Below are 25439 nucleotides of genomic sequence, written 5' to 3'. Positions count from 1 at the left end.
CTACATATAAAGGTTATAGTGAACATCTACAGCTGTATTTCATCCAAAGTGGCCTTATTATGCTTTATTGAGGTATTGTTTTTTTTTAATTTAGTGTATAATGCAGCTGCTTATTGTCTCAGTGAAACCAATTGTGAACTGCAAAACTACACAAAATCTGGTCCCTAGCCAGGGAGGGTTAGGGTGGTTCGAAAGACCCACCCCCTTCTGACAAAGTCCAGAATTTGGCCTCTATATGAGGCCATTTTCTGACAGTATGCCATCATAAATTGTGAAAATAACCAATCGAAAAAGGCTTCAACAAGAATAACCAATGAAATAGCCAATAAAAGAAGGCTTTTGTTATTTAAATCGACAAATTCTGACTGAGGAAATGAGCCGGCCAGTTTGTTATTTGCCTATAGGCTCAGTTTTTAATTTTTAACAGATTTCCAATTTAATTTTCTTGTTTGTTTGTTTTTTATGATGATGATGATAATAAATTAGCATTTAAAAATAAGTTTTTTTTTCATATTTCTAAAATTCTAATCTCATTACATTATATATAAAACTGTAACAATTTACAGTTTAAATGCACATTTGTAAATAAACATGCAGTTTTGTAAACAAAAAGTATATTATAAGCACTTTGGCAAAAATGTAGGATGTATTTTTGTTGCATTAAAAAGTGGTAATGATAACTATCTAACAAGTTAATCCAAGCATAAATTAGTGCTTAAATTGTTACAAAAATGCAGTATTTAAACCTCAAAAATCTGCAAATAGGTCCACTTTTTGAGTAAAAAAAGAACAACTCTTTTTAATAGGCTGGCTATGAGCTTGAAACCTATGTAAAAAAAGTGCACAATCCATGCTGTTTTCTGCATTGCAAAAGCAAATCAACTTGAACTTCAGCTTGAATTTCAACTTGTCAAATGTTTGGGTTGAGAACTTTTACTAAAAAACAATTATCATTTTGTTTAAAATAAATGGAAAATTCAGATGTTACTGTTTGTATTTCTTTGCTTTCAAGTGGTGAGGAACTGAAAATCTGATTTGGTTTGCATTATGTGCTGTGGGCAGTCAACTAATCACAACAGACCAAGTCATCTGGCCAATCAGAGCAGAGTAAGCTATTAGAAGAGCAGGGTTTAGAAAAACCCGATCCTCGAACAAACTATTTTGGATGCTTTTTTGAAAAAATAACACTAAATACACTGCCTGACAAAAGTCTTGTTGTCGATCCCAGTTGTAAGAGCAACAAATAATAACTTGACTTCTAGTTGATCATTTGGAAAAGTGGCAGAAGGTTGATTCTTTTAATGAATTATCTGTTGAACTGCCTCCCAATCACCACAAATACTGCAGAAGACCTACTGGAACCTGCATGGACCCAAGATTCTCACAGAAATCAGTCAAGTTTGGTGAAGAAAAAGTCATGGTTTGGGGTCACATTCAGTATGGGGGTGTTCGATAAATCTGCTGAATGGATGGTAACATCAACAGCCTGAAGTATCAAGACATTTGCGCTGCCCATTACATTATAAACCACAGGAGAGGGCAAATTATTCAGCAGGATAGTGCTCCTTCTCATACTTCAGCCTTCACATCAAAGTTCCGGAAAGCAAAGAAGGTCAAGGTGTTCCAGGATTGGCCAGCTCAGTCACCTGACATGAACATTATTGAGCATGTGGGTTTAGATGGAGGAGGAGGCATTGAAGATAAATCCAAAGAATCTTGATGAACTCTGGGAGTCCTGCAAGAACGCTTTCTTTGCCTCCAAGCTGATGGGAGTCATACACAATATTAATTCTTTTTCCACTGCAGCATGACTTTATATTCTACACTTTACGTTATTTCTGTTAAGTGACAAGACTTATGTCTAAGCAAAGTCAGACCTTACTGTCATAATTAAATCATTAAAAATCAAGGCATGATCATATTTTATTTTGGTAAAATAAGCATAATCTAGAGGCCTTTGCCTTTCATAAAAGCCACTTCTCAAGCCAAATGATCAACTAGAAGTCAAGTTATTATTTGTTGTACCTAAAACCTGCATAGGCGACAAGACTTTTGTGAGGTAGTGTAATTTTTTTGTTCTATGAAAGATGTAATACTGTGGTAGGTGACCTCCTAAGCAAAATCAGAAGTCTTGATAATACTGCAGAATAATATAGGAACACTTTAAACCTGACATGCTTTGGGCTTGAATAATGAGATCCGTCATATTAGACAATGGAAACAAAAACTGCTCACCTCCTTTTAAATCTCAATTGCTCTGGCCAAACTGATGAAAAGCAGGTCAACTTCTGCTATAAATAAGGAATGGGTAAATGAGGTGTTATCTCCCTGGTCAGAGCAAGAGTAAATGGGTGGAGTGCATGTTTTTGAGATAAGCGCAGAGAGCACATTTTGAGACTGTTTAAGTATGTCTTTTATCTTGACCCGCTTAAAATACTCCTTGAGGGAAAGGAGTCAATTTTATTTAGGTCTTTCGTTTTCACTGAAAAACATGCAAGGGACTGAAATTTCAGGGTCATTTCTTCAGTCTTCACTGTCACAGGATTGTTCAGGAATCATTCTAATATGCCGACTTGTATCATCATCATCCATTTATCATTGTGTTTAAACTGATGACAACCTTTCAAATGTTTGAGTTGAGAACTTTTACCAAAGAATAGTTCAAATTTTGTTCCACGAGAATAAATTAAATGTATTAATGTGACAATAAAAGCACTAAAATGTTACAAAATTACTTTCTAGTTATCCTATAAATGGAACAAGAAAAGAGGATATGAACTCAGCACTTTTATTTTTTTTAACAAAGACAAAGAAGAACAAGTAACAGAAATGAAAAAGCTTCAAAATTTAACACAGAACAAAGAAGTGAACAAATATAAGGGCTGCGTCTTAAATCGCCTACTGCAGAAGTACACTCAAAAACAGCACACATCACAATTCTTGATTTTATTTGGGGAGACAATTGTTTTATGTTCAATCTATTAAATTTGTCCAAATGATTATGTTCATTTATTTGATTTGTGCTGGAACAACATAAAGTAGGCGTCATGGTGGCCCAGTGGGTGGCGCTCTCGCCTCACAGCAAGAAGGTCGCTGGTTCGAGCCTTGGCTTGGTCAGTTGGCATTTCTATGTGGAGTTTGCATGTTCTCCCTGTGTTCGCGTGGGTTTCCTCCAGGTGCTCCGGTTTCCCCAACAAGTCCAAAGACAAGAGGTGAATTGGGTAAGCTAAATTATCCGTAGTGTATGTGTGTGAAGTGTATGGGTGTTTTCCAGTGACTGGTTGCGGCTGGAAACTACATTTGAATTTACAAAATGACCGTTGAAAAGTATGTTCTATGTAGTATGAAGGAAAGTAGTATGAATGGAATTCCAACATACTACATCCAACGTTTGTCATTATTAAGTTACATTGGTTGCGTTGCTTCACTACCATTCATGAACTCTCTCATGTGGCATCATGGGATATCATAGCATAACTTTCTAAGATTCACATTTCAGAATCTCACCAATACTAGTAAGTTATTCGGGTACTTCTCGTCTAGTGTTTTTTGAATATTATAAATTTGGACATAGTATTCGGCTCACGCACTGTTTTTAACATACTATATAACAGCAAAGTATGTGATTTTGGACGCAGTCACGGGCAATATATACAAAACTAGAAACAGGTGTGCAGTGTAATCTGTAACCACGGCAACAGGAAAACAATGTGATTTAAATGTCACTTGAACTTAAAATAAATTTTTTTTATAATATTAGTATTGTTAGTTTATAGCATAACTACACTCACCGGCCACTTTATTAGGTACACCTTACTAGTACCTGATTGGACCCAGTTTTGCCTTCAGAACTGCCTTAATTATTCGTGGCATACATTTAACAAACTACTGAAAATATTCCTCAGAGATTTTGGTCCATATTGACCTGATAGCATCACACAGTTGCTGCAGATTTGTCGGCTGCACATCCAAGATGCGAAACTCCTGTTCCACCACATACCAAATGTGCTTTATTGGATTGAGATCTGGTGACTATTTTAGTACAGTGAACTCAACAGCCTATCAACATTTTTGGCCTAAGTCAAACCCAAAGCCCGTCTTTTTTTTTCCAGCAACAGCTTATACTGTTACAGCCTTTGAAATAGACCAGATTTGTATTTAGTAGAAAGTTGATGTTTTTTCATTTCATTCTTTTTATCAGAATAATTTAGAAAAATGTTTGGAGTTTATTTTTTTTTGTTTGTTTGTTTATTTGTTTTAAATGTAAGTTTTCTTTTTTAAATTACATCGATATCAAAGCGGTACTGTATGTGGTCCACAATGTGTTTACTCAATTTAACCTACAAGTTGTGCATTGTTCATAACCAGTTGGCTCATTGTTTAAAGCTGTCACTATTTGAAAAGTTGACCAGAAGTTTGCCTTTACTCTAGGATATTTCACAGTTTTAACTTCGTCATTGGCAATTATTCTCTTCATGTTTTCCATTGTATGTGACTGGAAATCTCTATGTGCAAGGCATCACTGGCGCTTCCGGACCGCAAGCATAACTTTTTTTGTTCCAATTTTTTTTTCTAAAGCATGTCAGAAGCCCTATATGTGTGCTAGCTATGATGTTAAAATTGGCCCAAAGCCTGGCCCAAGGGGCATAAAAAAAGTTGGGCCATAACGGGCTCTGGCTTAAATGCAGGGCTTGTGATCAACCACTCTTACTGGCAGAGTGATGATAAAACAAAACGCTATTGGCTGTTTTTTTTTTAAAAGGGGAGGAACTACACTGTAAAAAAAAATATCGTAAAAAAAAGGTCAAATGACTGGCAGCTACGGCTGCCAAACAAAAACCATTATATTATGGTAAAATTTCTTTGTTGAAATAAAGTGCAAAAAATAATAAATCTACAGATATTTTCATTAAAATGTTTACAGAAAAACACTGTTATTTTACAGACTTTTCCTAGATTATTACGATCAAATCTATTCAATAAATAAAATAGATAAATTCCGCTCACATGCACCTGCTCCGGATTCCGTTGATTGCGCACACACAGTCGGAGGATCGTTATGAACTGATTACATGGCAAAGAAATTTTACCATAATTTTATGGTTTTTGTTTGGCAGCCGTAGCTGCCAGTCATTTGACCTTTTTTTTAAGATTTTTTATTTTTTTTACAGAGCAAGTAATTACAAATTATTACTTTAATTTTAAATGTACTTGAAAAAAAAACTGGAAAAAACACTGTGTAAATAATACGGCAATTGTATTGTATAAAACAGGAAAATTGCTGTAATGTGTCATTAATTATATAGTACATAAAATAACAGTCAAGCTGTTAATTTACAAATATTGTTTGTAATTTTTACGGACTTTTGAATATAATTTAAAATAACAGAAAAAATACTGTATAAATAATACTGTAATTTCCCTGTATAAAAACAAAAATGTCAGTAATTTGTTTTTAATGATAAAGTACCTAAAATGAAAGTCAAACTGTTAATTTAGAAAGATTGTTTTTCATTTTACTAAGCTTTGAATTTAATTTGAAATGACAAAAAAAAATACTGTAAAAAATTTAGAGATATTTTCTGTAAAATTAGTTTTTTTTTACAGTGTACAATAGTATGTCCCACCCTTCAGTGTACTACTTTTCCATTTTTTTTTTTATTCAAACGAGTGCTTGATTGTGTACCATTGTGTATGAAATGTGCTTTATAAATGAACTTGCCTTGCCTTGCCGTGATGGGTGTTGGTCTTACACTCACATATTGCAATTTTTGCAACACTAACAAAAAATGTAAAAATAGCTTTGTTTGCTTTTGTCTTCTTTGCCGCTTCACATCATGGTGCCATTTACTACAGACCAGAGGCAGAGGGAGGGATGTTTTGATGCTGATATGCTGGTCTTGCTGGTTTCAATGCTGGTTTTGCTGGTTTCGATGCTGGTCTTGCTGGTTTTAATGCTGGTCTTGCTGGTCTCAATGCTGGCCCTGTCTCAATGCTGGCCCTGCAGGTCTCAATGCTGGTGAGCAAAAGCATTGGGACCTCGCCAGCATTGAGACCAGCATTGAAACCAGCATTGAGACCAGCAAGACCAGCATTAGAACCAGCAAGACCAGCATCAAGACCAGCAAAACCAGCATTGAAACCAGCATACCAGCATCAAAACATACCTTACCAGCATATGCTGTTTTTTTTATTAGCAGGGCCGTAGTGTATGAGTGTGTGTGAATGCGAAAGTGTATGGGTGTTTCCTAGTGCTGGGATGTAACTGGAAGTGCAACCACTGCATAAAACATATGCTGAAATAGTTGGAGGTTCATTCCTCTGTGGCGACCTCTGATAAATCAGAGACTAAGCCAAATGAAAATGAATGAACTATTAAAACCTTTTGACCACTAGTATGGGTGTGTACAATTTAATTAACATTTCCTTTGGCTTTCTGTATATTAACATGAATCTTGGATGAGCAGTGTTTTATAGAAGGATTCAAATGTGTGGTTTAAATGTGTCCGGGTTTTCTCTGACTTATGCTCAAACCCCTTTCTAGACAAGTAAACACAGTTACCATAGTAATCCAAACCACAGCTTCCATGGAAACACACACATACACACACACACTGAAGTTTTCCATGCATTGCTGAAACTCAGCAAAATGACTAAAGTCCAGAATCAAATGTTGATGTTAACAATTCGATGTATGATAAATAGTTACAATATACAGGGGAATTCCTGGTATCCAGGCTGATCTGTCAAATATAATTACATTAAAGCTCTAGGAGGGACGCCCTGAATGAGGAACACCCTTCAAATGACTCATACATTCCATAATCTGTACTTTAAAACTGCAGACTGCCTCACCATACTGGGTTCATTTCGCACTTTTGTTATGCTAATACATGCACACTAGCAACAGTGTTTATTTTCTTTATGGTGTGCAAAGAATATAGTCTTAATCATGCACAGCGCTTGGACGTGTTTTACACCCTACAGAAACATCTGCTTCCTTTTAGAGCAGGATTCTACTAATTTGTTTCTCCGGGTTGCTGTATGTTCATTGCGAATTGTATGCATGTTTTATTATCTTTGAATGGAATAGTAATGACAAACAAATTACCATTTATTTATTTATATTTATTTTTTATTTATTAAATAAATAATCGTAAAAAACTTCAAATATTGTCTACATATAGCGTAAGGCTATATTAATATATATTTTAAACACGTCATATAAATAGTTTACTAAACAGATAAAGTCGTTAGTCAGCCGGTTAATGTGAATCATACCTTGTTCAGTGTTCAGTGTTTAGCAGGGAGGAGATTCAGTGAAAGCACCGGCTGGTAACGCGTCATTGAAATGGGCGTATCTTGCTTTACATGAGCGGACCGTTCATGTTCAGTCCATGAAGGGCTTTTTCGTCGTAGTTTTTAAGCGGTTTTATTTCACCTGCGGCTGGAAACTCAATATGGAGAAAGTCTTTAGTCGCGTAGGGAATTCTTGATATTCCGTACCTCTGCGTTCAAGCCGTTAGTTTGTTTCTGGCCGTTGTTACTTATTCACAAGTGATAGTTATTGATAAGAGCTCTTTAAACGAAGATGACAAGTGTGAGGACTTTGTTACTACTTTTTCTGTCGTCTTCGCTGGTCGCTGTGGGGAAAGGTAAGCTGATTTTCCTTCACATTCGCTTCACTTACTGTTTTTAAAAAAATGTTTTACGATTGAAATGCATTTATGTACATTAGAAGATAAAATAGAATTGAAATTAATGAAAGAAAAAACATAATCATTCGAAAACAACTTGGGTATCAAAACAGTACATCATATGTTTATATATTTAACATTTTCCTGTAGGCGGAAAAGGCGGATAAGTTGGCGGTTCATTCCACTGTGGCAACCCCTGATTAATAAAGGACTATGCCGAAAAGAAAATAATTGAATGATTGGGCTAAAGGCAAATGATTGTGATATTCGTTGTTTACACTCACCAAGGTAGCCTATCATTAAAAAACGAAAACAAATGAAACAGTAGTGATATATTGTGATATAATATTGTGAAAGCTTATTTTCGTTCAAAATAATAGTTTTATTATTTTTAATGCAGTTTGTTTGTCCTCAAAAGCAGTTGTGTTTCTGAATATAAATTCATGTGTCAATTTTATCCATGCATTTAATATTATGCATTCTAATTATTGAAAAATAAAGCTTTAATAAATAGACTTCCCTGAAAAAATGGTGCCTGCAAAAATGTTGCAAACAATTTATACGTGTTGGATTTAAACAAACAAATTAAATTGAGTAATGTTCAACTTAATTTGTTTGTTTAAATTTAGCCCAAATAAATTGTTTACAACCACTTCACCTAAAAAAAATGTTAATCCAAGAAATCATTTTTCAGTGCATTTTAGTGACAAGTTATTGATGTTATCAGGAATGATCTCAGTCAATAGATACCCACAGTACATATAGTTATTATATTATCTTAATTTCAGGAATCTTAATGTTCAAAAAAAACATTTATTCATTTATTTTCATCTTAACATCTTATTTATTCATTTAACATTTATTTTAACATCTTAAATGTCTTCCCTTTACAATGTTCTTGCAGAATACGGTAATAATGCCTTTTTAAAACAAACAAACTAAATCAAACATTTGAGTTTGGTTACTTTTTGTTGTTAATGATCTGTCTTGTGTTTGTGGTTGATTTAGCGAAATGTTTGTTCCCTGTTTTGAATGGCAACCATGTCTTATCCACGGAGTCCAGACTGATAAACAAATTCCTCGACGGTTCAACCGCTTTGGTTGAGTGTGCAAAAGGACATGAGGCAAAGGATGGATCACCTTTAATCACTTGCCAGAATGGGAAATGGAGTGATGTAGAATTAAAATGCGAAAGTAATTCATCTTTGACTTTGGAATCTGGCCGGTACCTTTAAATGAAATGAAATTCCTGTAATGTACGGTATGTGTTGTAAACATTATGTTTGTATCCATTTCAGAGATAGACTGTGGACCCCCAATACCCCAGTCATCACATATGACATATTTAATCAACAATGGAACGTTATTTGGAGCCTATGTAAAACCCGTATGTGACACTGGGTAAGAACTTGATGTCTGTATCATCATCATCATCATCATCATAGTGAAGCAAATATAATTTACTTATACTTTCTTTACCCAGATATGACCTGGAAGGATCAAGCTACAGGCAGTGTCTTGTAACAGGCTGGAACGGATTTTCTACATGCACATGTGAGTCTTCAAGTTTGAATAAACACACATTCAATTTAATTCATGTTAATTTCTATAGCACTTTACAATGTAGGTTGTGTCAAAGCAGCTTAACAAAGAAGTTCTAGTAAATTGAAAACGTGTCTGTCCAGTTTTCAGAGTTTGAAGGTCCGTTTAGTTCAGTTCAGTGTGGTTTAATTTTCACTGCTGAAAGTCCAAACACTGAATCGATGCACAACTCCACAGGCCCAACCAAGCAAGCCAGTGGCGACAGTGGCAAGGAACAAAACCTCACTAATTGACGAAGTGGAGGAAAAAAAACCTCGAGAGAAAGCAGGCTCAGTGTTGTGTGTCAGTGAAATAATGAGAATAATAGTCACGTCCACTTTTTAGCACTGATGGTTCTGGTGTTAATTTTCCCTGAGGTCTAAGTTTAATTCCAAGCCATGAACCAAACAAACCAACCATGAGGAGAATCAAAACATTACAAACTTTTATTTTAAGCAAATGTGTCTGTGTTTATATGCAAATCAGACAAAAAAAGGTGTAAGATTGCAAATACTGAACAGATTTAATGACAGGAAGAACTATAGTTATACTATAACATTCAGAACGACACAATTGAATTAAAAACAATGTAATGTTAGATATATAACACATATAACAATAGATTTCTAGTTTATTGCAAAATATGCATATGCAAATATACAATTATGCAGTATTTTTATTGTGTTTCTTGTATTATAAGCTTAATTTTTTAAAATAGTTTTTGTTATTGTAATTATTTCTTTGTAATTTATAAGTTTTAGTAATTGCATCATGTTCTTGTCTATTTTAAATATGGATATTTTTAGATTTAGGATACTTTGGCTATTATTTTTGTTATTTAAAAGTTATTTTACTTTAATTAATGATCATTAATGTATGTGTTTGTCTGTTCGGCTAATTACTGTATAACAATCACACTACATAAACATCAATGTTGTTCAGGTGAGAGATGTCATAACATTTTCTGTTTTATTATGTCTTTTATAGTGATAACGTGTGATGATCCAGCTAATCTTAAACATGGCAGTGTGATGTTTCGGGAGCCTGTTTTATATAACGATGTCGTCAAATATTCATGCGATGAAAACTACACCCTCGTTGGAAACAGATTCCTTACCTGTGGGCATGATTGGAGTTATAATTTTCCACCTCCAGAATGCAAAGGTTAGTTTTTGGAATTTAAGCTTTTTTTTATCTAATTAAAACCTTCTTTGTTCTAATCATTTGCATTGAAGGGCTATGGGAAGCTCTGTGTGTTGTCATGTCCACTTCATATAAATAATTGTTTTTTTGGCTTGGATCGTGAAACAGTCTAGTTTGTAAAGTTATTAGTGATATTTGGTGTTATTTACAGTTCTTTTGGATTAATTATTATTATTATTATAATTATTATGTACTCTTGTTCAGTTTTTTGTATTAAGATCTGGCAACATAAGTTTAGTCAATGCTCATATAGACCATTTCAGTGTGGTAATGTTGTTGGCCCATGAACATTTCCTGCATGTTATCAAACTATTGCATAACTAACAAGAGGCAATTTAATCATAACTTAATGTTAAAACAGCTATCATCCTATTATTTATCAATATGTGGCTCTTTTTGGATTCTCGGAAGCTGTAGAAATTAAAAATGTAAAACAGGAGATACATTGGGACCATTGTTTTTCTTTACATCCCTCAAAATGGTCTATAAGACAGGCTCATTTAGATATTACAGAACATTTGATTGGTCAGAACATCTGAAAGCTGATATGCTCAGTGATCTAATAACTAGTAAATAACTGATCTACAGACGTCATGGTGGCACATTGGATAGCACGATCGCTTCACAGGAAGAAGGTCGCTGGTTCGAGCCTAGGCTGCCTCAGTTGGCTTTTCTGTGTGGAGTATGCATGCTCTCCCAGTCTTCGTGTGGGTTTCCTCTGGGTGCTCTGGTTTCCCCCACAAGTCCAAAGACATGTGGTATAGGTGAATTGTGTAAGCTAAATTGTCCATAATGTACATGTGTGAATGAGTGTGTATGGATGTTTCCCAGTGATGGGTTGCAGCTGGAAGGGCATCCGCTGCGTAAAACATATGTTGGATAAGTTTCATTACGCTGTGGCGACCCCAGATTAATAAAGGGACTAAGCCGGAAAGAAAATGAATGAATAAATGAACTGATCTACATTGGTGGAAGTGAGAAATGGCAAGTTTTGATTGCTTATGTCATATATCTAAATAGGAATTTTGTCTTTGTTTGAGAGCACAGTTGCTTATAGATAACATTAAGACTTAAGAATGCCCTAAAAAACCTTCATTTTGATCTTGATGGGATTTTAAGGGATTTAGTTTATGCATTTTAAGGCATATGTGCAAGTAAAATCTGTGAATGTTGCCACTTTGTCCTCTCTTTTTAGATGCAGATATACATAGGTTAAAAAAAATCTATCTGTATTTCATATTATATTGTGTTTGGGTTTTAATCAGTAGTGTCTTGTTGTTTTGTTTTACTGTATTTTTTTAGGAAGATCTGGCAACACTCTTAAGCCAATACATACCTCACTCTCTGTGATTTCTGGCACTGGACACAACTCTGATATGAGCTTAAATATGAGATTTACGACCATATTTGTTCTGTTCGTTTTTGTGCACTGACTACATAGAATATGCATAAATGCAGTTGTAACTACCAGCATCTTTCAGAAATCAATTTGGTTGATAAATAGCTGTTTGGTTGCAATTTCCATAAGTTGCTGAATTTTGTGTGTGTGTACAGAACAGGATTAAGCACTCGAAAGGTGAACTGACAAATGAAATTACCGGCAGTGTGTATAGGGCCTTCGTACTGTCACCTTTATTGTAGACAGGCAAGGTATTTTTCAGAACTGGTATAAAGGAATTAGTAAAGGTGTTTTGAGAAGCCCAAATCTGAATCTTTAAATAGTCTGAATAAACATTTGACTGACTTATGTTGGTGTTGCAGGTTTATCAGTGCACAACATGTTGAAACTAGTGAGCATCTCATGCTTTTCTCGCACTGAAGAAAGAGCTGCATTGACCATTCACTTGTTTTTGTTCTCCCCCTTTTACACTTGTTTATGTGTGTTGTCTTGGTAACTGATTGTACTATCTGAAGGTCTCCCTTGTTCAGCAGGTCTTTCATGCCTTTTGTGTTTTATAAGTTGTTTTGTCTTAGTCTTATGTGTTGATGTGACTCACATCTTCCAGTTTTTCTCCTCTGAACCCAACCGAATCATCTTAACGTCATGTTTCCACGTCGTCTTAGCCCTGGTGGTGACTGGTTGGGTGTTATTTCTCTGGATATGTGCCTCTCAGATTGCAGATTGGGCAGTATCAGGCTGTGCAAATCTGTGCTAAACAAAATATTATTAAAAGTGACGTCTAAAATGAAGGGGAGTTTTTATAGTGATAAGAGTAAAAACTTTTTAAGGGCCAGATTTAGCAACAGTCTGACCACATTCACCCTCTATAAAAAAGTACAGTAAGGATCTATCACACTGTAAAAAAATAGTAATAAAATGTTGGAACACAGCTGATCTTATTGCATTTGCATTTCAGGAGTTTCCCTTTCAAATGCAACGTTTATGCAAGTATTAAAATGTATTTACATAGACGTCTACACTAATCTGGATACATTTGAAAATGGGGGTTTTATATACAAATGCTCCAAGTCCACATTATTGTTTTCATTCTTTTGATGATTTTCATTCTTTTCATTCTTCATTCTTTTGGTAATCCACATCAAAATGGCAGAAAACACTTTAGTACCTGTATAGCGCATGCGTTTTGATGTACGACACTAGCTCTGTATCTTTCTGGCTCTCTAAAAGAATTTTTTATGTAAAATTTCAAAATTAAAATAAATAATGGACTGACAGTGATGTGAAGATGTAGTATAAAGTATACATTGAAATATATAGTTACAAATGTAAGTGAGAATATAGACTGAAGATGTGTCGAAATAAAAGCTCCGGAAAAAAACTTTCCCTGTCCTTTTAAGAAAAGCTGGGGCATGTACAAACTGAAAATTGGAAAATGTTGGAAAATGTCCAAAGTTGGAAAATGTTGGAAAGTTGGAAAAGTTTGAAAAGTTGGAAAATGTCCAAAACAACTGCTGTACGGTGTCTTCTACCATTTTTAGCTGAATTGGTCACATGATGCACTCAAAAAGCATCATCATTTTTGAAAGTCTCTGTTTTCCCAGTTAACACTGCAACACAAATCAACTATAATTGGTGTTAGTTTCATTTGACTTTTTGCATCATTATTTAGCTTCTGAAAAAAAACAATGGGGTACAGCTAGTGTTTTTCAGCCAATGATAAACTTCCAGTGAAAGCTTAATGTGCCAATTTTAGTTTCATAAGGTTGGTTTTACAGCATTGATGTTGTGATGTAATTACAATACATTCAGTTAAATAGACTAAATTATAAATTTAGTTGTTCAAGCGTAAAACGAGATTAAAGACTATTTAACTGCTAGAGCCAACAGGATCAGCAGGTGAGTACAGAAACTCTATTGAAAATACTGGGGTAAAGACATCGTGGGAGAAAATAGAATTTAATGCAGGGCTTCATGTTCGGTCCGAGACCCACTTTATATAGTATATCTATCAGACAATGAAGATCACTCATTTTTAAAGAAATCAGAACTTAAACATGGCAATTTTATAATGGAAAAACAGTTGACCGAAAGCATTGAGGCTGGCTGGCTGGCTAAAATTAAAAGTCTGTGTGCATATACCCCATTGTTGCTGTAGGAATAGCAACCTCAAAGAACAATTTTTTAGAATAAGATGTTATCTGGACATGCTGAATGCTAAGCCGCATTCTTTTGAAGTTGCATACCATTTGACCAATTGTTTTGGTCGTAACAGAAATTAGTTCATGCGTCTGTGACTCCTGGCTAGAGACTCTAAAGCATGTGAGGACAATTTATAGCCTTTTTTAACAGCAACTGGAATAATAAAACTGATCTATGTCATTATATGAAATTCAAATGATGATCAGAGATGCGCCGATGCACAAACCACGTAAAGATAATAACTTCGCAAATAACTGAGTTAATAGACCATTTTAATGTGATCATGTCATTGGCCCATGAACATTTCCTGTTTGTTTTCAAACTATTTCATAACTGTAACAAGAGGTGATTCAATCATAACTTAATGTTAAAACAGCTATCATAATATTATTTATCAATATGTGGCTCTTTTTGGATTCTCGGAAGCTAGAGAAATTAAAAACGTAAAACTGGAAATACATTAAGACCCTCGCTTTTGTTTACATCTCTCAAAATGGTCTATAAATAAGTTTCAAACGTAGATGGAGACAAAGAGGCAAAACTTACAGATTGGAGATTTAAAAGGAACCTATTATGCTTTTTTTCAAGATGTAAAATAAGTCTCTGATGTCCTTAGAGCATTTATGTGAAGTTTCAGCTCAAAATACCATACAAATAATGTTTTATAAGTCTTTGAATCTCCCCCTTTTAGGCTTTGGTTCTAATTGTGCCATTTTGGTGACTGTTGCTTTAAATTCATATGAGATTGTGCTCTTTTCAAAAGAGGGTGGAGCTACAAATCCTTCTGTGTTAGCATAGTGGCAGATTCAAAAACAAAACTAACTTCATATGCTACTAAGGGAGACATTGTCACCAAAGGCCGGGGCTTTCCCCTTCTGATATTATGTACAAAGGGAGAATGTCTATCAAAGTGTTTCTGCAGACTGTTTTTATGAAGTGTGATTATAAAAATATAGAATAAATCATATTTATAGAATACATTTTTATAATTATAAGCTGGTTATATTCACAGACCCCTTATAAACCCCTTATAAAAGGGATGTTTTCATATTAGGTCCCCTTTAAGAGAACAGATCTACAATTTAAAACTTTTACAAATGCTTTAAACAGAAGTCTTGTAAATGTGTCTTTCCAGTGAAACATTTTTTTATAGTATTTGGTTTATAAAACTGTTTGGAATTTTGTTTTGACATTTTAGTCGGCCTGCTTAACATTTCTGAGATACCAGGAATGGTGCAATGTGCCAGATGACTTAATATAATTCCAACACTATATTTAAAGAAGAAACAATTTTTTACTTTGCCTAGCTTTACATGGTTTATCAACTTCAAACAAGTAGTTTCCTTTCTTTTCCCAGCTATTGAATGTGGAGTTCCTACAATTAATTTTGGTAACCAGACTGAAGGAAATCCTCCATACCTACATAAAAGCCGAGCCACGTTTGAATGCTTGCCAGGTTACAGGATGAATGGTTTGGCCACATCAGTGTGTGAGGAGAGAGGCTGGTCAGCACTGCCTGAATGTGTTAAAGGTAAGCTTAACCTTCTGAAGGCCTTAACGCTTGGCATTTTTCCCAAGCTGTGCATTCATTATATAAGTGATAAGTGGGCCTGCACAGAATCTGAAGCATTTTGAGGTGAAACCGCTGCATTCTGATGATTTAAACATGGCGGAATGTGTTAAATGGAGCCTGAATGTTGCACTTTTATTGGTAGCTAACTGTGTTATTTGTAGTGTCATAGAATTTTTCATTCATACCATTCATATACTTTTATTCAGCAAGTATCCATGACTCAAAAATGACAGTAAAAACTGAAATTTCTATTAATTAAATAATCCTGCAAAAAAGTGAGGAATCTTGTACATGTATACAGTGCATAGCATAAAGGAGATGAGTACGCCCCTTTTGAAAATGAATATGTTTATGCATTTTTCAATGAAGATCCGCTTGTTAAGTGTGACGTCACTCGAGTTAGCTTCCGGGTCCAATCACTAAATCAAACTATATGAGGAGAATAGGCATGGGCCGGTTTAAGATTCTGATGAGATGATAACCTTGCATAAAAAAATCACGGTTTCACGGTATTGTCCTCACTGCTCTAAAATATATTCTTTTTAAATGTCTGGGTAAAAAACAAAAACTTTTTCCCATTTGAACACAATATATTTTATGTTGAGTAACATTTAAAATATTTTGGAGCAGTAAACATGTCAGGCTAAATAATGAAAATCAATCATGGACTTCTGCTGTCTTGTTTTGTTTCAAAAACACTGATTTCTTTACAATTTTAAACAGCATCTTTGCATATCTTTTCTGCTAGAGATACTGTGGTCCTATAATAAAACATAAATAAAAAATCATACACATACCATAGAAACGGTATAGCAGAAAATTTTGTGGTTTTAAAACCTTGACTTTTCCAAACCTCTGTATACCTTGAAAACGGTTATCGTCCCATGCCTAGGGGAGACTCAACAAATGGTAATAATAAATGTTTACAAAGTGATGTTACACTTTTGAAAAATCACAATCACATTATATCCATGCCTAATATCAGATGGCTAGAAAATGGTAAATTTTTTATAAATGGTAAAAATATTTGTGCAGCAAGTCCAGAGACTGTTGTGTACACCATGATTCGACTAAAAAGAGGTCATAAACAAATCTTTTCTTAATTCAAATGAGTAGCCGCTTGGACCCGGAAACAGTATTTCATACGTCACGACTTTACAAGGGGATAGACAATATATTTAGGTGCATTTAAACAAAACAGGAGGGAGGTGGTACAGTGGATTTCAGATTTTATGTCGGAAAAAACACCTATTAAATAACCCACTACCTACCACTAAACCCAACCCTCACCCACAAAATTTGATCATCAAAAGACCCCATTAAGAATCATTTTGAAGAATCATTAAGAAGTTATTTGAATTACAACAACATCAGGCATGTCCTCGTTTATCACCTTAATAGGGTATACAGTAACTATGTCATTCCCATGTCATTATATGTCCTTGTAAACCACCAAAACCAGTACACACACACACATTTAGATGATTCTATGCCATTTTCTTTCAGTCATCCTACTACAGCCAGCAGAAAGCACCACAGACGTTGCATCAACAGTCACAACAGACATTGCTACAACAACCACAGTGTTCTATGGTAAGATTGAGGCCCACCCATACAATATTATATGTCCTTATTTACTGTCTTTGTTTATTGAATGTGTTTTATTGCAGAAGTAAGAGAAGAAGAGGAGCATTTCATTACTCTTTCGCAGAGTGAGTTATCTTTTAAGTGATAGATTTACATGTAGAATTGTCTGACTGCATCACCCTCAGGGAAAGTAATGTGGTCACTGTAGACTGTCGAGTAGCATATGTCACCGTATAATATAACAGTCAATGGTGGTGATGAGTTATTTTGTCTTGTTTCAATTCCAAGTAAGAGAAGAATCATTTAGATGGTGTCTAAAAACCAGTTGGCTGGTCTCATCTGCAATCATCGATAAGCCAATCAGATGAATCCAAACCTACAATAAATAGCCCATTTCACGTTACTTCCTTTATCTTCATTTTTGAAAGATCCCCCCATCCACCCCATCTCCCCCTTTTCCTCCTTTACCAGAGGGATTTCTCGAGAACTACCTGGTCTCTGACACTTTTACATGCTTATTGACCAAGCGGGATCCCTGGGCTCAATTATCTCCGAGCTCAGGGTTCTCTCCCGGGACAGTATGCCAAACCTGCCATAGTATCAAGCAATATCTAAGAATAAACTCTTGAATACATTTTAATGTCCCCCTGAAATCAAAATGAATGTTTTGGGGGTGTTAGTATTAATTTGTTAAACCAGTGGTTCTCAAACTGTGGTACTTGTACCACTAGTGGTACACGGGCTTCCTTCTAGTGGTACGCGGAGGAATTAAATATGTCTTATGTGCATGCTACATATATTTAAAAATCTAGCAAAAATGATTTATATATGAATATAATGACATATAGCATATATTTATGAGGTCTAGACAACATGTCCAGGTGTTGATAAATAGGCTACTGTACAGTTGAATTATTAGCCCCCCTTTGAATTTTTTTTCTTTTTTAAATATTTCCCAAATGATGTTTAACAGAGCAAGGAAATTTTCACAGTATGTCTGAGAATATAATTTCTTCTGGAGAAAGTCTTATTTGATTTATTTTGGCCAGAATAAAACAATTTTTTTATTTTTTATGAACCATTTTAAGGTCAAAATTATTAACCCCCTTTTTTTCGACTGTCTACAGAACAAACCATTGTTATACAATAACCTGACTAATTACCCTAACTTGCCTAACCTAATTAACCTAGTTAAGCCTTTAAATGTCACTTTAAGCTGTCTAGAAGTGTCTTGAAAAATATCTAGTCAAATATTATGTACTGTCATCATGGCAAAGATAAAATAAATCAGTTATGAGAAATGAGGTATTAAAACTATTATGTTTAGAAATGTGCTGAAAAAGTCTTATCTCTGTTAAACAGAAATTGGGGAAAAAATAAACAGAGGGGCTAATAATTTAGGGGGGCTAATAATTCTGACTTCAACTGTATGTTAATACTTTACATTTGGGTACAGAATTTTTAAAAAACTTTTTAAAAACAGTAAACAACAGTAAACTAAAGCACATTTTAATTTAAATGTTGACGTTTTTATTTATTTATTTTATTTATTTATTTATTTTTTACATATAAGCACAGCACAGTGTTAATATTCAAACTATTTATAATGTTTAAAGTTAATGAAAATAATAAATATTCTTAATAATAGGAACTAATCTGCCTCGTTTATGAACTATGCAGAGCTGTAGCTGCTTTACTGGGCCCACTATGCTACTCTATTTTAATACTGCTTATTAGGGTGGTACTTGGAGAGACACTTTTTTCCAAGGTGGTACTTGATGAAAAAACTTTGAAAATCACTGTGTTAAACTATATTCATTCATTCATTCATTCATTCATTCATTCATTCATTCATTCATTTTCCTTTGGCTTAGTCCCTTTATTCATCAGGGGTTGCCACAGAGGCATACAGTTACATAACAGATGCCATTCCAGCCGCAACCCAATACTGGGAAAAATCCATACACACTCACACACATACACTACAGACAATTTAGCTTACCCAATTGAACTAAAGCACGTGTCTTTGGACTGTGGGGGAAACCGGAGCAACCGGAGGAAACCCACTCAAGCATGGGGAGAACGTGCTAACTCCACACAGAAATGCCAACTGACCCAGCGTGGGCTCGAACCAGTGACTTTCTTGCTGTGAGGTGACTGCGCTACCACCTGCGCCACCATGTCACCAACTATACATAAGTTTTTATATAAATATATGGAATATTTAAGCATTCAAAGTGTAGCATCTGGTTTTTATGTCAATAAGAATAAATGTTTTTTATGACATCACAGCGCACTTCATTTTTTCATTAAATCTTCTGACCTATCAAACGCTCTCTATTATCTGAAATCCCCCCCCCCCTATAAGATGATTATATATTCACATGTAAACAAGTGTTCATACCAAGTGTTCGTCTAAATATTAAATAGTTCATTCATTTATGCATGCATGTATGGCTAGGGAAATTCTCTGAGTGTTCTGTATACAGTATCTAACAAATTATTATTTCCTTTCATTTATGTATTTTTAATCAAATAATTTTTGATCTTTCAGATAATTCGGTTGGGATAATAGCTACAACAGGGTTGGGTAAGTTACTTGAAAAAAGTAATCATCAATTACACCAATCAAATTGTGTTTTAATTACTTTTCTAATTACTTTGTCTGAAAAGTAACTTAATTACTCAATACATAATTTAATTACCCGACACAAAAAGGGGCAGACATCAGCAAGCAGCACATTTGCATTTAAAGAGAGACAAACAACAACTGGGGGTGGGGGGGTTGGGGGGGTTGTCCAACATGCTATAATAATAAAAAAGCATTTAAAATATATACATATTTTCTTTGTTTCTTTTTTACAGCCACAATGTTAATTTTTGGCATTATAGGTGGTCTTCTGCATTATAACTATAAACATAAAGGGTGAGTATATATTTCAGTCTGATTGCTTTAATGTCATTCTAGCTGGTTCTGATTTCAGCATGGTAGATGATCACTCCACTTCTGCATGCAGCTGTAGACATGCATTCATTCACACGTTATTATGATGCTTTCTCATGTTGTCTCTTGCATGAATCCTATCTTTTCATATGCTGAATAATTTCACTGTCAATCAGAAAGCTAGATGACTTGTGGCTGCAGATCATATTAATGAGTTGGTTTCAATGACAGGCATGATGTTTGGCAGGTCTGAATTTTAACTCTCAATGAAGTCAGAAGGTTATTTCAGTTAAGTTAATTAAAGAGATAATCCACTCCAAACTTAACATTCACTCATCATCTACTCCTCAAGTGCTTTAAGAGGTTTCTTTTTCCTATTAAACACAAAATAAGCTATTTTAAAACCTGTAGTCATTGGCATCCATACACTGTTAATGATTTTTGTTAATTACACAGTATTTAACTGTAGTATGAACTGTATTTTACTGTAGGACATGTATGCAGTATGTTACTTTACTTTAAAGTTGCATTGTGAAAATTACTGTATATTTTACAGCAAAGATATAGATATACATACAGTTCTGGTAATACATATACAGCAAGATAAGTGGTGCTGTAAATGTAAATAGAGTATTTTTGCTGTTATTGATTTACAGTAAGTCACTGGTGAACTGCTGCCAGTAAGTTGCTGTTGATATTACCGGAAATTGTTAACAGTGTAGTAGGCAAAACTTACTGTGAAAGTCAATCACTAGTTGTTTTCAACATTTTTTTAGCACACACAGTATATATATCAGTAAATATATATATATATATATATTTTATATCCAACGCAAGAAACTCAAACAGGTTTGGAACAAGTGAAGTGTGAGTAAATGATGACAGAATTTTCACTTTTGGGTGAACTGTCTCTTTAATACTTGCCAAAAGCTCACCATGGTCACTATTAATGGCAATCAGGGTTTGACATTACCATTTGTCATCCCTCTAATATATAGTCATTTGCAATTATTTACTCCTTTAAATCACAATATGGGAATCTTGATCTCTGCCCCGACAACTTTTAATGCTAAAAATTTAATTCTGTAGTTTAACAAAGTGGATTTTATTGACATTTTAAATAGTTTGAAGTAGTATGTTGTGAATGAAATATTATATACAGCTGAAGTAAGAATGATCACCCCCCCCCCTGTTTAACAGAAATATTTTTTTCAACACATTTCTAAGCATAATAGTTTTAATAACTCATCTCAAATAACTGATTTATTTGATCTTTGCCTTAATAACAGAGCATAATATTTTACTAGACATTTTTCAAGATACTAATATTTTTTTACAAATTTTAAAAACATTTTAAGTTCAAAATTTTTAGCCCCTTTAAGCTATTTTTTTGACTGTTTACAGAACAAACCATCATTCTCTTCGTTTGGGGAAAAATTGGGGAAAAGAATTAAACAGGGGGGCTAATAATTCAGGGGGGCTAATAATTCTGACTTCAACTGTATATACACACACAAATAAATCCTTGCAATAAAAAAAACACACTGACAGCTCAATTCACTGTTCTTTTTTTGTACCTTTATTTAAATGATCAACTCAGACATTGTATTGTTTCAAACTACCTACAAAAAAGGCCCTTTGTTGAACATTTCAGCATCTAAAGTTGTCAGAGCAGAGATTAAGCTCCCCTAATACAAATCAAAAGCATAAATAAACAGATATCATAAAATATTTGATTTGTTTAAAGCTGTGTTGAGTAAAATGCTATTTTTGTTTTATTCTGTAAAATGTCGACGACATTTTGTCCAAATTCAAAATAAAAATGTCATAATTTAGAGCATTTTTCATCATGAGTAAATGTTTTCAAATGTTTAAATTTTTAGGCAACACAATACCAGTGTTTTAACTGTGTTTATAATATAATATAATATAATATAATATAATATAATATAATATAATATAATATAATATAATATAATATAATATAATATAATATAATATAATATAATATTATATAGGGCGACGCAGTGGCGCAGTAGGTAGTGCTGTCGCCTCACAGAAGGTCGCTGGGTCGCTGGTTCAAGCCTGGGCTCAGTTGACGTTTCTGTGTGGAGTTTGCATGTTCTCCCTGCATTTGCGTGGGTTTCCTCCGAGTGCTCCGGTTTCCCCCACGGTCCAAAAACATGCAGTACAGGTGAATTGGGTTGGCTAAATTGTCCGTCGTGTATGAGTGTATGTGTGAATAAATGTGTGTGGATGTTTCCCAGAGATGGGTTGCGGCTGGAAGAGCATCCGCTGCGTAAAAATGTGCTGGATAAGTTGGCGGTTCATTCCGCTGTGGCGACCCCGGATTAATAAGGGGATTAAGCCGAAAAGAAAATGAATGAATTAATTATATAATATATAAAAGGTGGCACGGTGGCTCAGTGGTTAGCACTGTTTCCTCACAGCAAAAGAGTTGCTGTGTTGTTCTCCCTGTGTTGGCGTGGGTTTCCTCCGGGTGCTCCGGTTTATCCCACAGTCCAAAGACATGCGCTCTAGGGGAATTGGGTAAACAAAAATGGCAATAGTGTATGAGTGTCTGTGAATGTGAGACTGTATGTGTGTTTCCCACTACTGGGTTGCAGCTGGAAGGGTAAAACATATGCCGGAATTGTTGGCGGTTCATTCCGCTGTGGAAACACCTGATAAATAAGGGACTAAGCTGAAGGAAAATGAATGAATGTATAAAAATGCTCTCTAAATGACAATTTTTCTAATTGAAATTTTGAATAAATGTGTTATCAGATGTTTACAGAAAAAAAACAAATATTAGCATTTTACTCAAACCTAAGAAATCCAGTCAATCCAAATAAAATGATGTAAATAAGGTGTGCTGCGAGAAAGAAAAGCTTGGTTTGGTGCTTCTAATACAAAATCACAAGAATAACTACGCAGAGTTAATGTCTGACCAGATACTAATTATAAACAGCATGCAGAATGGATGGCTAATTTATTATTAACCTCCCAAAAATGAACATGTCCAATAAATAATGTATAATAATGACTTTGTCTCCTCATTTGATAATGCTGCATAGTTCATACAATACTGGCGAAGATCAGAGGACAAAAGACGGGTTATTGCTATAGACTTTATAAAGCCAAGGTATCTACCCATGCTAAATCCTCAATATGAACTTTTGCTTGTATCATCAAATGCACTCATTAGTTCTGGCAGTAGTTGCAAAATAGTCGGTAACACTTTAAAATAATGGTCCATTAGTGAATGTATTTACTGCCATGAACAATCTATTAGTAATACATTTATTACAGTGTTTATCTTTGTTCACCTTAGCTAATGTCATTTAAATGAAATACAGTTAGTTCATGTTAAGCCGCTGTGCATGAACTAATGTGAACAAGCACAACTTTGGGTTTTAATAATGCATTTGTAAATGTTGAACTATGATTAATGAATGCTTTACAAGGTTATTGATACTAAGTTAATGTGGTCAGACTTTATTTTGATGGTCCGTTTGTTGAATTTTAGTTACATTGCATCTACATGCCAACTATTTCTCATTAGATTATAAGTAGACTGTTAGGTTGGGGTTTGGGTAAGTTGACATGTACTTGCAAAGTTTCTTACAGTCAGTTAAATGTCTGTTTAGGGAGCAGTATCAACAGATATTAAGCAGACAGTCTACTAATACCTAAATGATCAATCAAAATGAAGTCTTACCGTTAATGTTAGTAAATTCATTAACTAATGGACAATTATTCTAAAGTTATGCCAAATAGTTTCCATTAATTAATTATTTTTAATATGTTTTTGTGTCATCATTAATTTCCCTTAATGTGTTTTCTCTGGACTTTGTATCACAGGCCAAACAATCGGACGGCTCCTTTGTTGTAGCTTCATTCCTGCAAGCGGACCCAAGTTTTACACATTGATTTATTTATTTATAATTGCTATGTATTTCTAGGGTTCGAATGATCAAATATAAAGATGATATTTTTGTATTGTAGCATTAAATATTTTGTTTTTCTAATCTTTTAAAATGTCCTGGGTGTGTTTTTTTCCCCCCACAATGTGACTAAATCCTGACCTCAGATCTGTTTTTTTGGTCTCCTTACCAAGAATCCACCCAAAAGAATTTAGTTTCCACTCATGTTTTGGTTTTTAAAAGGAAAGTTTTAGTAGGATGTTGACAGCGTGTCACAGGCCGGATCAGATTTTCTGTGATCATTGGTGAAATTAAATCTGATCCTGGATGAGCAAACGTTGTTGAATTATTGCACAAGTGTTACTTTAACGTCAGCAGACTTGAAAGGTTTCCAGGACAATAGCAGAGAGTATGTGTCTGCTATTCAAGCCAAACACTTCATCAGCTGGAGAGTCATGGAGACAATGAGCTCAGAAAAATACACTGATGAAAGAAGCAGAAACTATTCCACTGTTGTTCTCAGAAAGATTTCAATGAAAGTAGAGGGATTCTTTCAAATAATACTATTTCAAATATTAGTTTAGTTCAGTTTTTTTCAGAAAGTGTTTATATTGACTTGTTTAACTTGTTGAAGAGCAAAAGTTACTTCGGGACGTGTTGAAATCTGGGTGGGTGGTTGCCAGAATGCTGTTCTGTGGTTGCTAATGTCTTCTGAGTGCTTTTTTACTTTTCTTAAATGGAGATGCATTTAGTTGAGAAGCAGCTTTACTTAACCTTCATAATGCATTCAGAGCCTGTGAATGATTTCCACATTCCTGGTCCGTTTGGTCCCAAACATTTTATGAAACAGTGATAAATTCATATATTGACCAAGCATGCACTCAAAAAATAATATCTCATAGAATTTAACTAATTGGACTTGGCTTTTTCTACAGCTAGATATATTTATACCAATATCTTTTAACTGATTAAATCTAGTAGTATTCAATTTGAACAGATTTAGACAGTTTCTAAGGAATCTGACAACATACATAAAGAAACTAATAAGTTAAATAAAATCCAAAGGTTATAAACAGTTAATGATGAACTACATTGTGATTCATTTTTTGATTGTGGGCAACCTAACTGTGTGTTTGCAGTACTTCAACCCAGTAAACCCAAAATATACATACAGTGTTGTGGTAACGCATTACAAGTAACGTGAGTTACGTAACAATATTACTTTTCTAAGTAACAAGTAAAGTAACGCAATACTTCTAAAAAATAAGTAATAATATTTGAGTTTTTTAAAGATGTAATGGGAGTTTAATTAATAAGCTTTTAAGAA

The 25439-nt window shown here is 34.4% G+C and overlaps 1 protein-coding gene across 2 annotated transcripts; it reads left to right on the top strand.

Annotated features, from left to right (window-relative positions):
* Positions 1-7277: 7277 nt before the first annotated feature.
* Positions 7278-24225, top strand: im:7151449 (membrane cofactor protein). Of its 2 annotated transcripts, XM_056460438.1 has the most exons (12): positions 7279-7655; positions 8706-8891; positions 8996-9098; positions 9181-9251; positions 10266-10442; positions 15440-15613; positions 17162-17248; positions 17326-17367; positions 19797-19832; positions 20108-20168; positions 23264-23331; positions 24051-24225. In XM_056460438.1, the coding sequence occupies exons 1-11, from the start codon at positions 7592-7594 to the stop codon at positions 23313-23315; spliced, it is 1053 nt and encodes a 350-aa protein (XP_056316413.1). In that variant the 5' UTR covers positions 7279-7591; the 3' UTR covers positions 23316-23331; positions 24051-24225. The 2 variants fall into 2 exon arrangements, with proteins under 2 accessions (XP_056316414.1, XP_056316413.1); XM_056460439.1 differs by lacking the exon at positions 23264-23331 and having other exon boundaries at positions 7278-7655.
* Positions 24226-25439: the final 1214 nt, after the last annotated feature.

This window comes from Danio aesculapii, chromosome 6 (assembly GCF_903798145.1).
Source record: "Danio aesculapii chromosome 6, fDanAes4.1, whole genome shotgun sequence".
NCBI classification, from domain to species: Eukaryota; Metazoa; Chordata; class Actinopteri; order Cypriniformes; family Danionidae; genus Danio; species Danio aesculapii.
Note: the sequence above shows the minus strand (reverse complement) of the source record. Positions and strands in the feature narration are given on the sequence as shown.

Coding starts and splice junctions, on each gene's coding strand:
- im:7151449 (XM_056460438.1), top strand. CDS start 7,592: ATGACAAGTGTGAGGACTTTGTTACTACTTTTTCTGTCGTCTTCGCTG. Junction 15,614..17,161: donor ACTGCCTGAATGTGTTAAAG/GTAAGCTTAACC, acceptor ATTTTCTTTCAG/TCATCCTACTACAGCCAGCA. Junction 20,169..23,263: donor TATAACTATAAACATAAAGG/GTGAGTATATAT, acceptor AATGCTGCATAG/TTCATACAATACTGGCGAAG.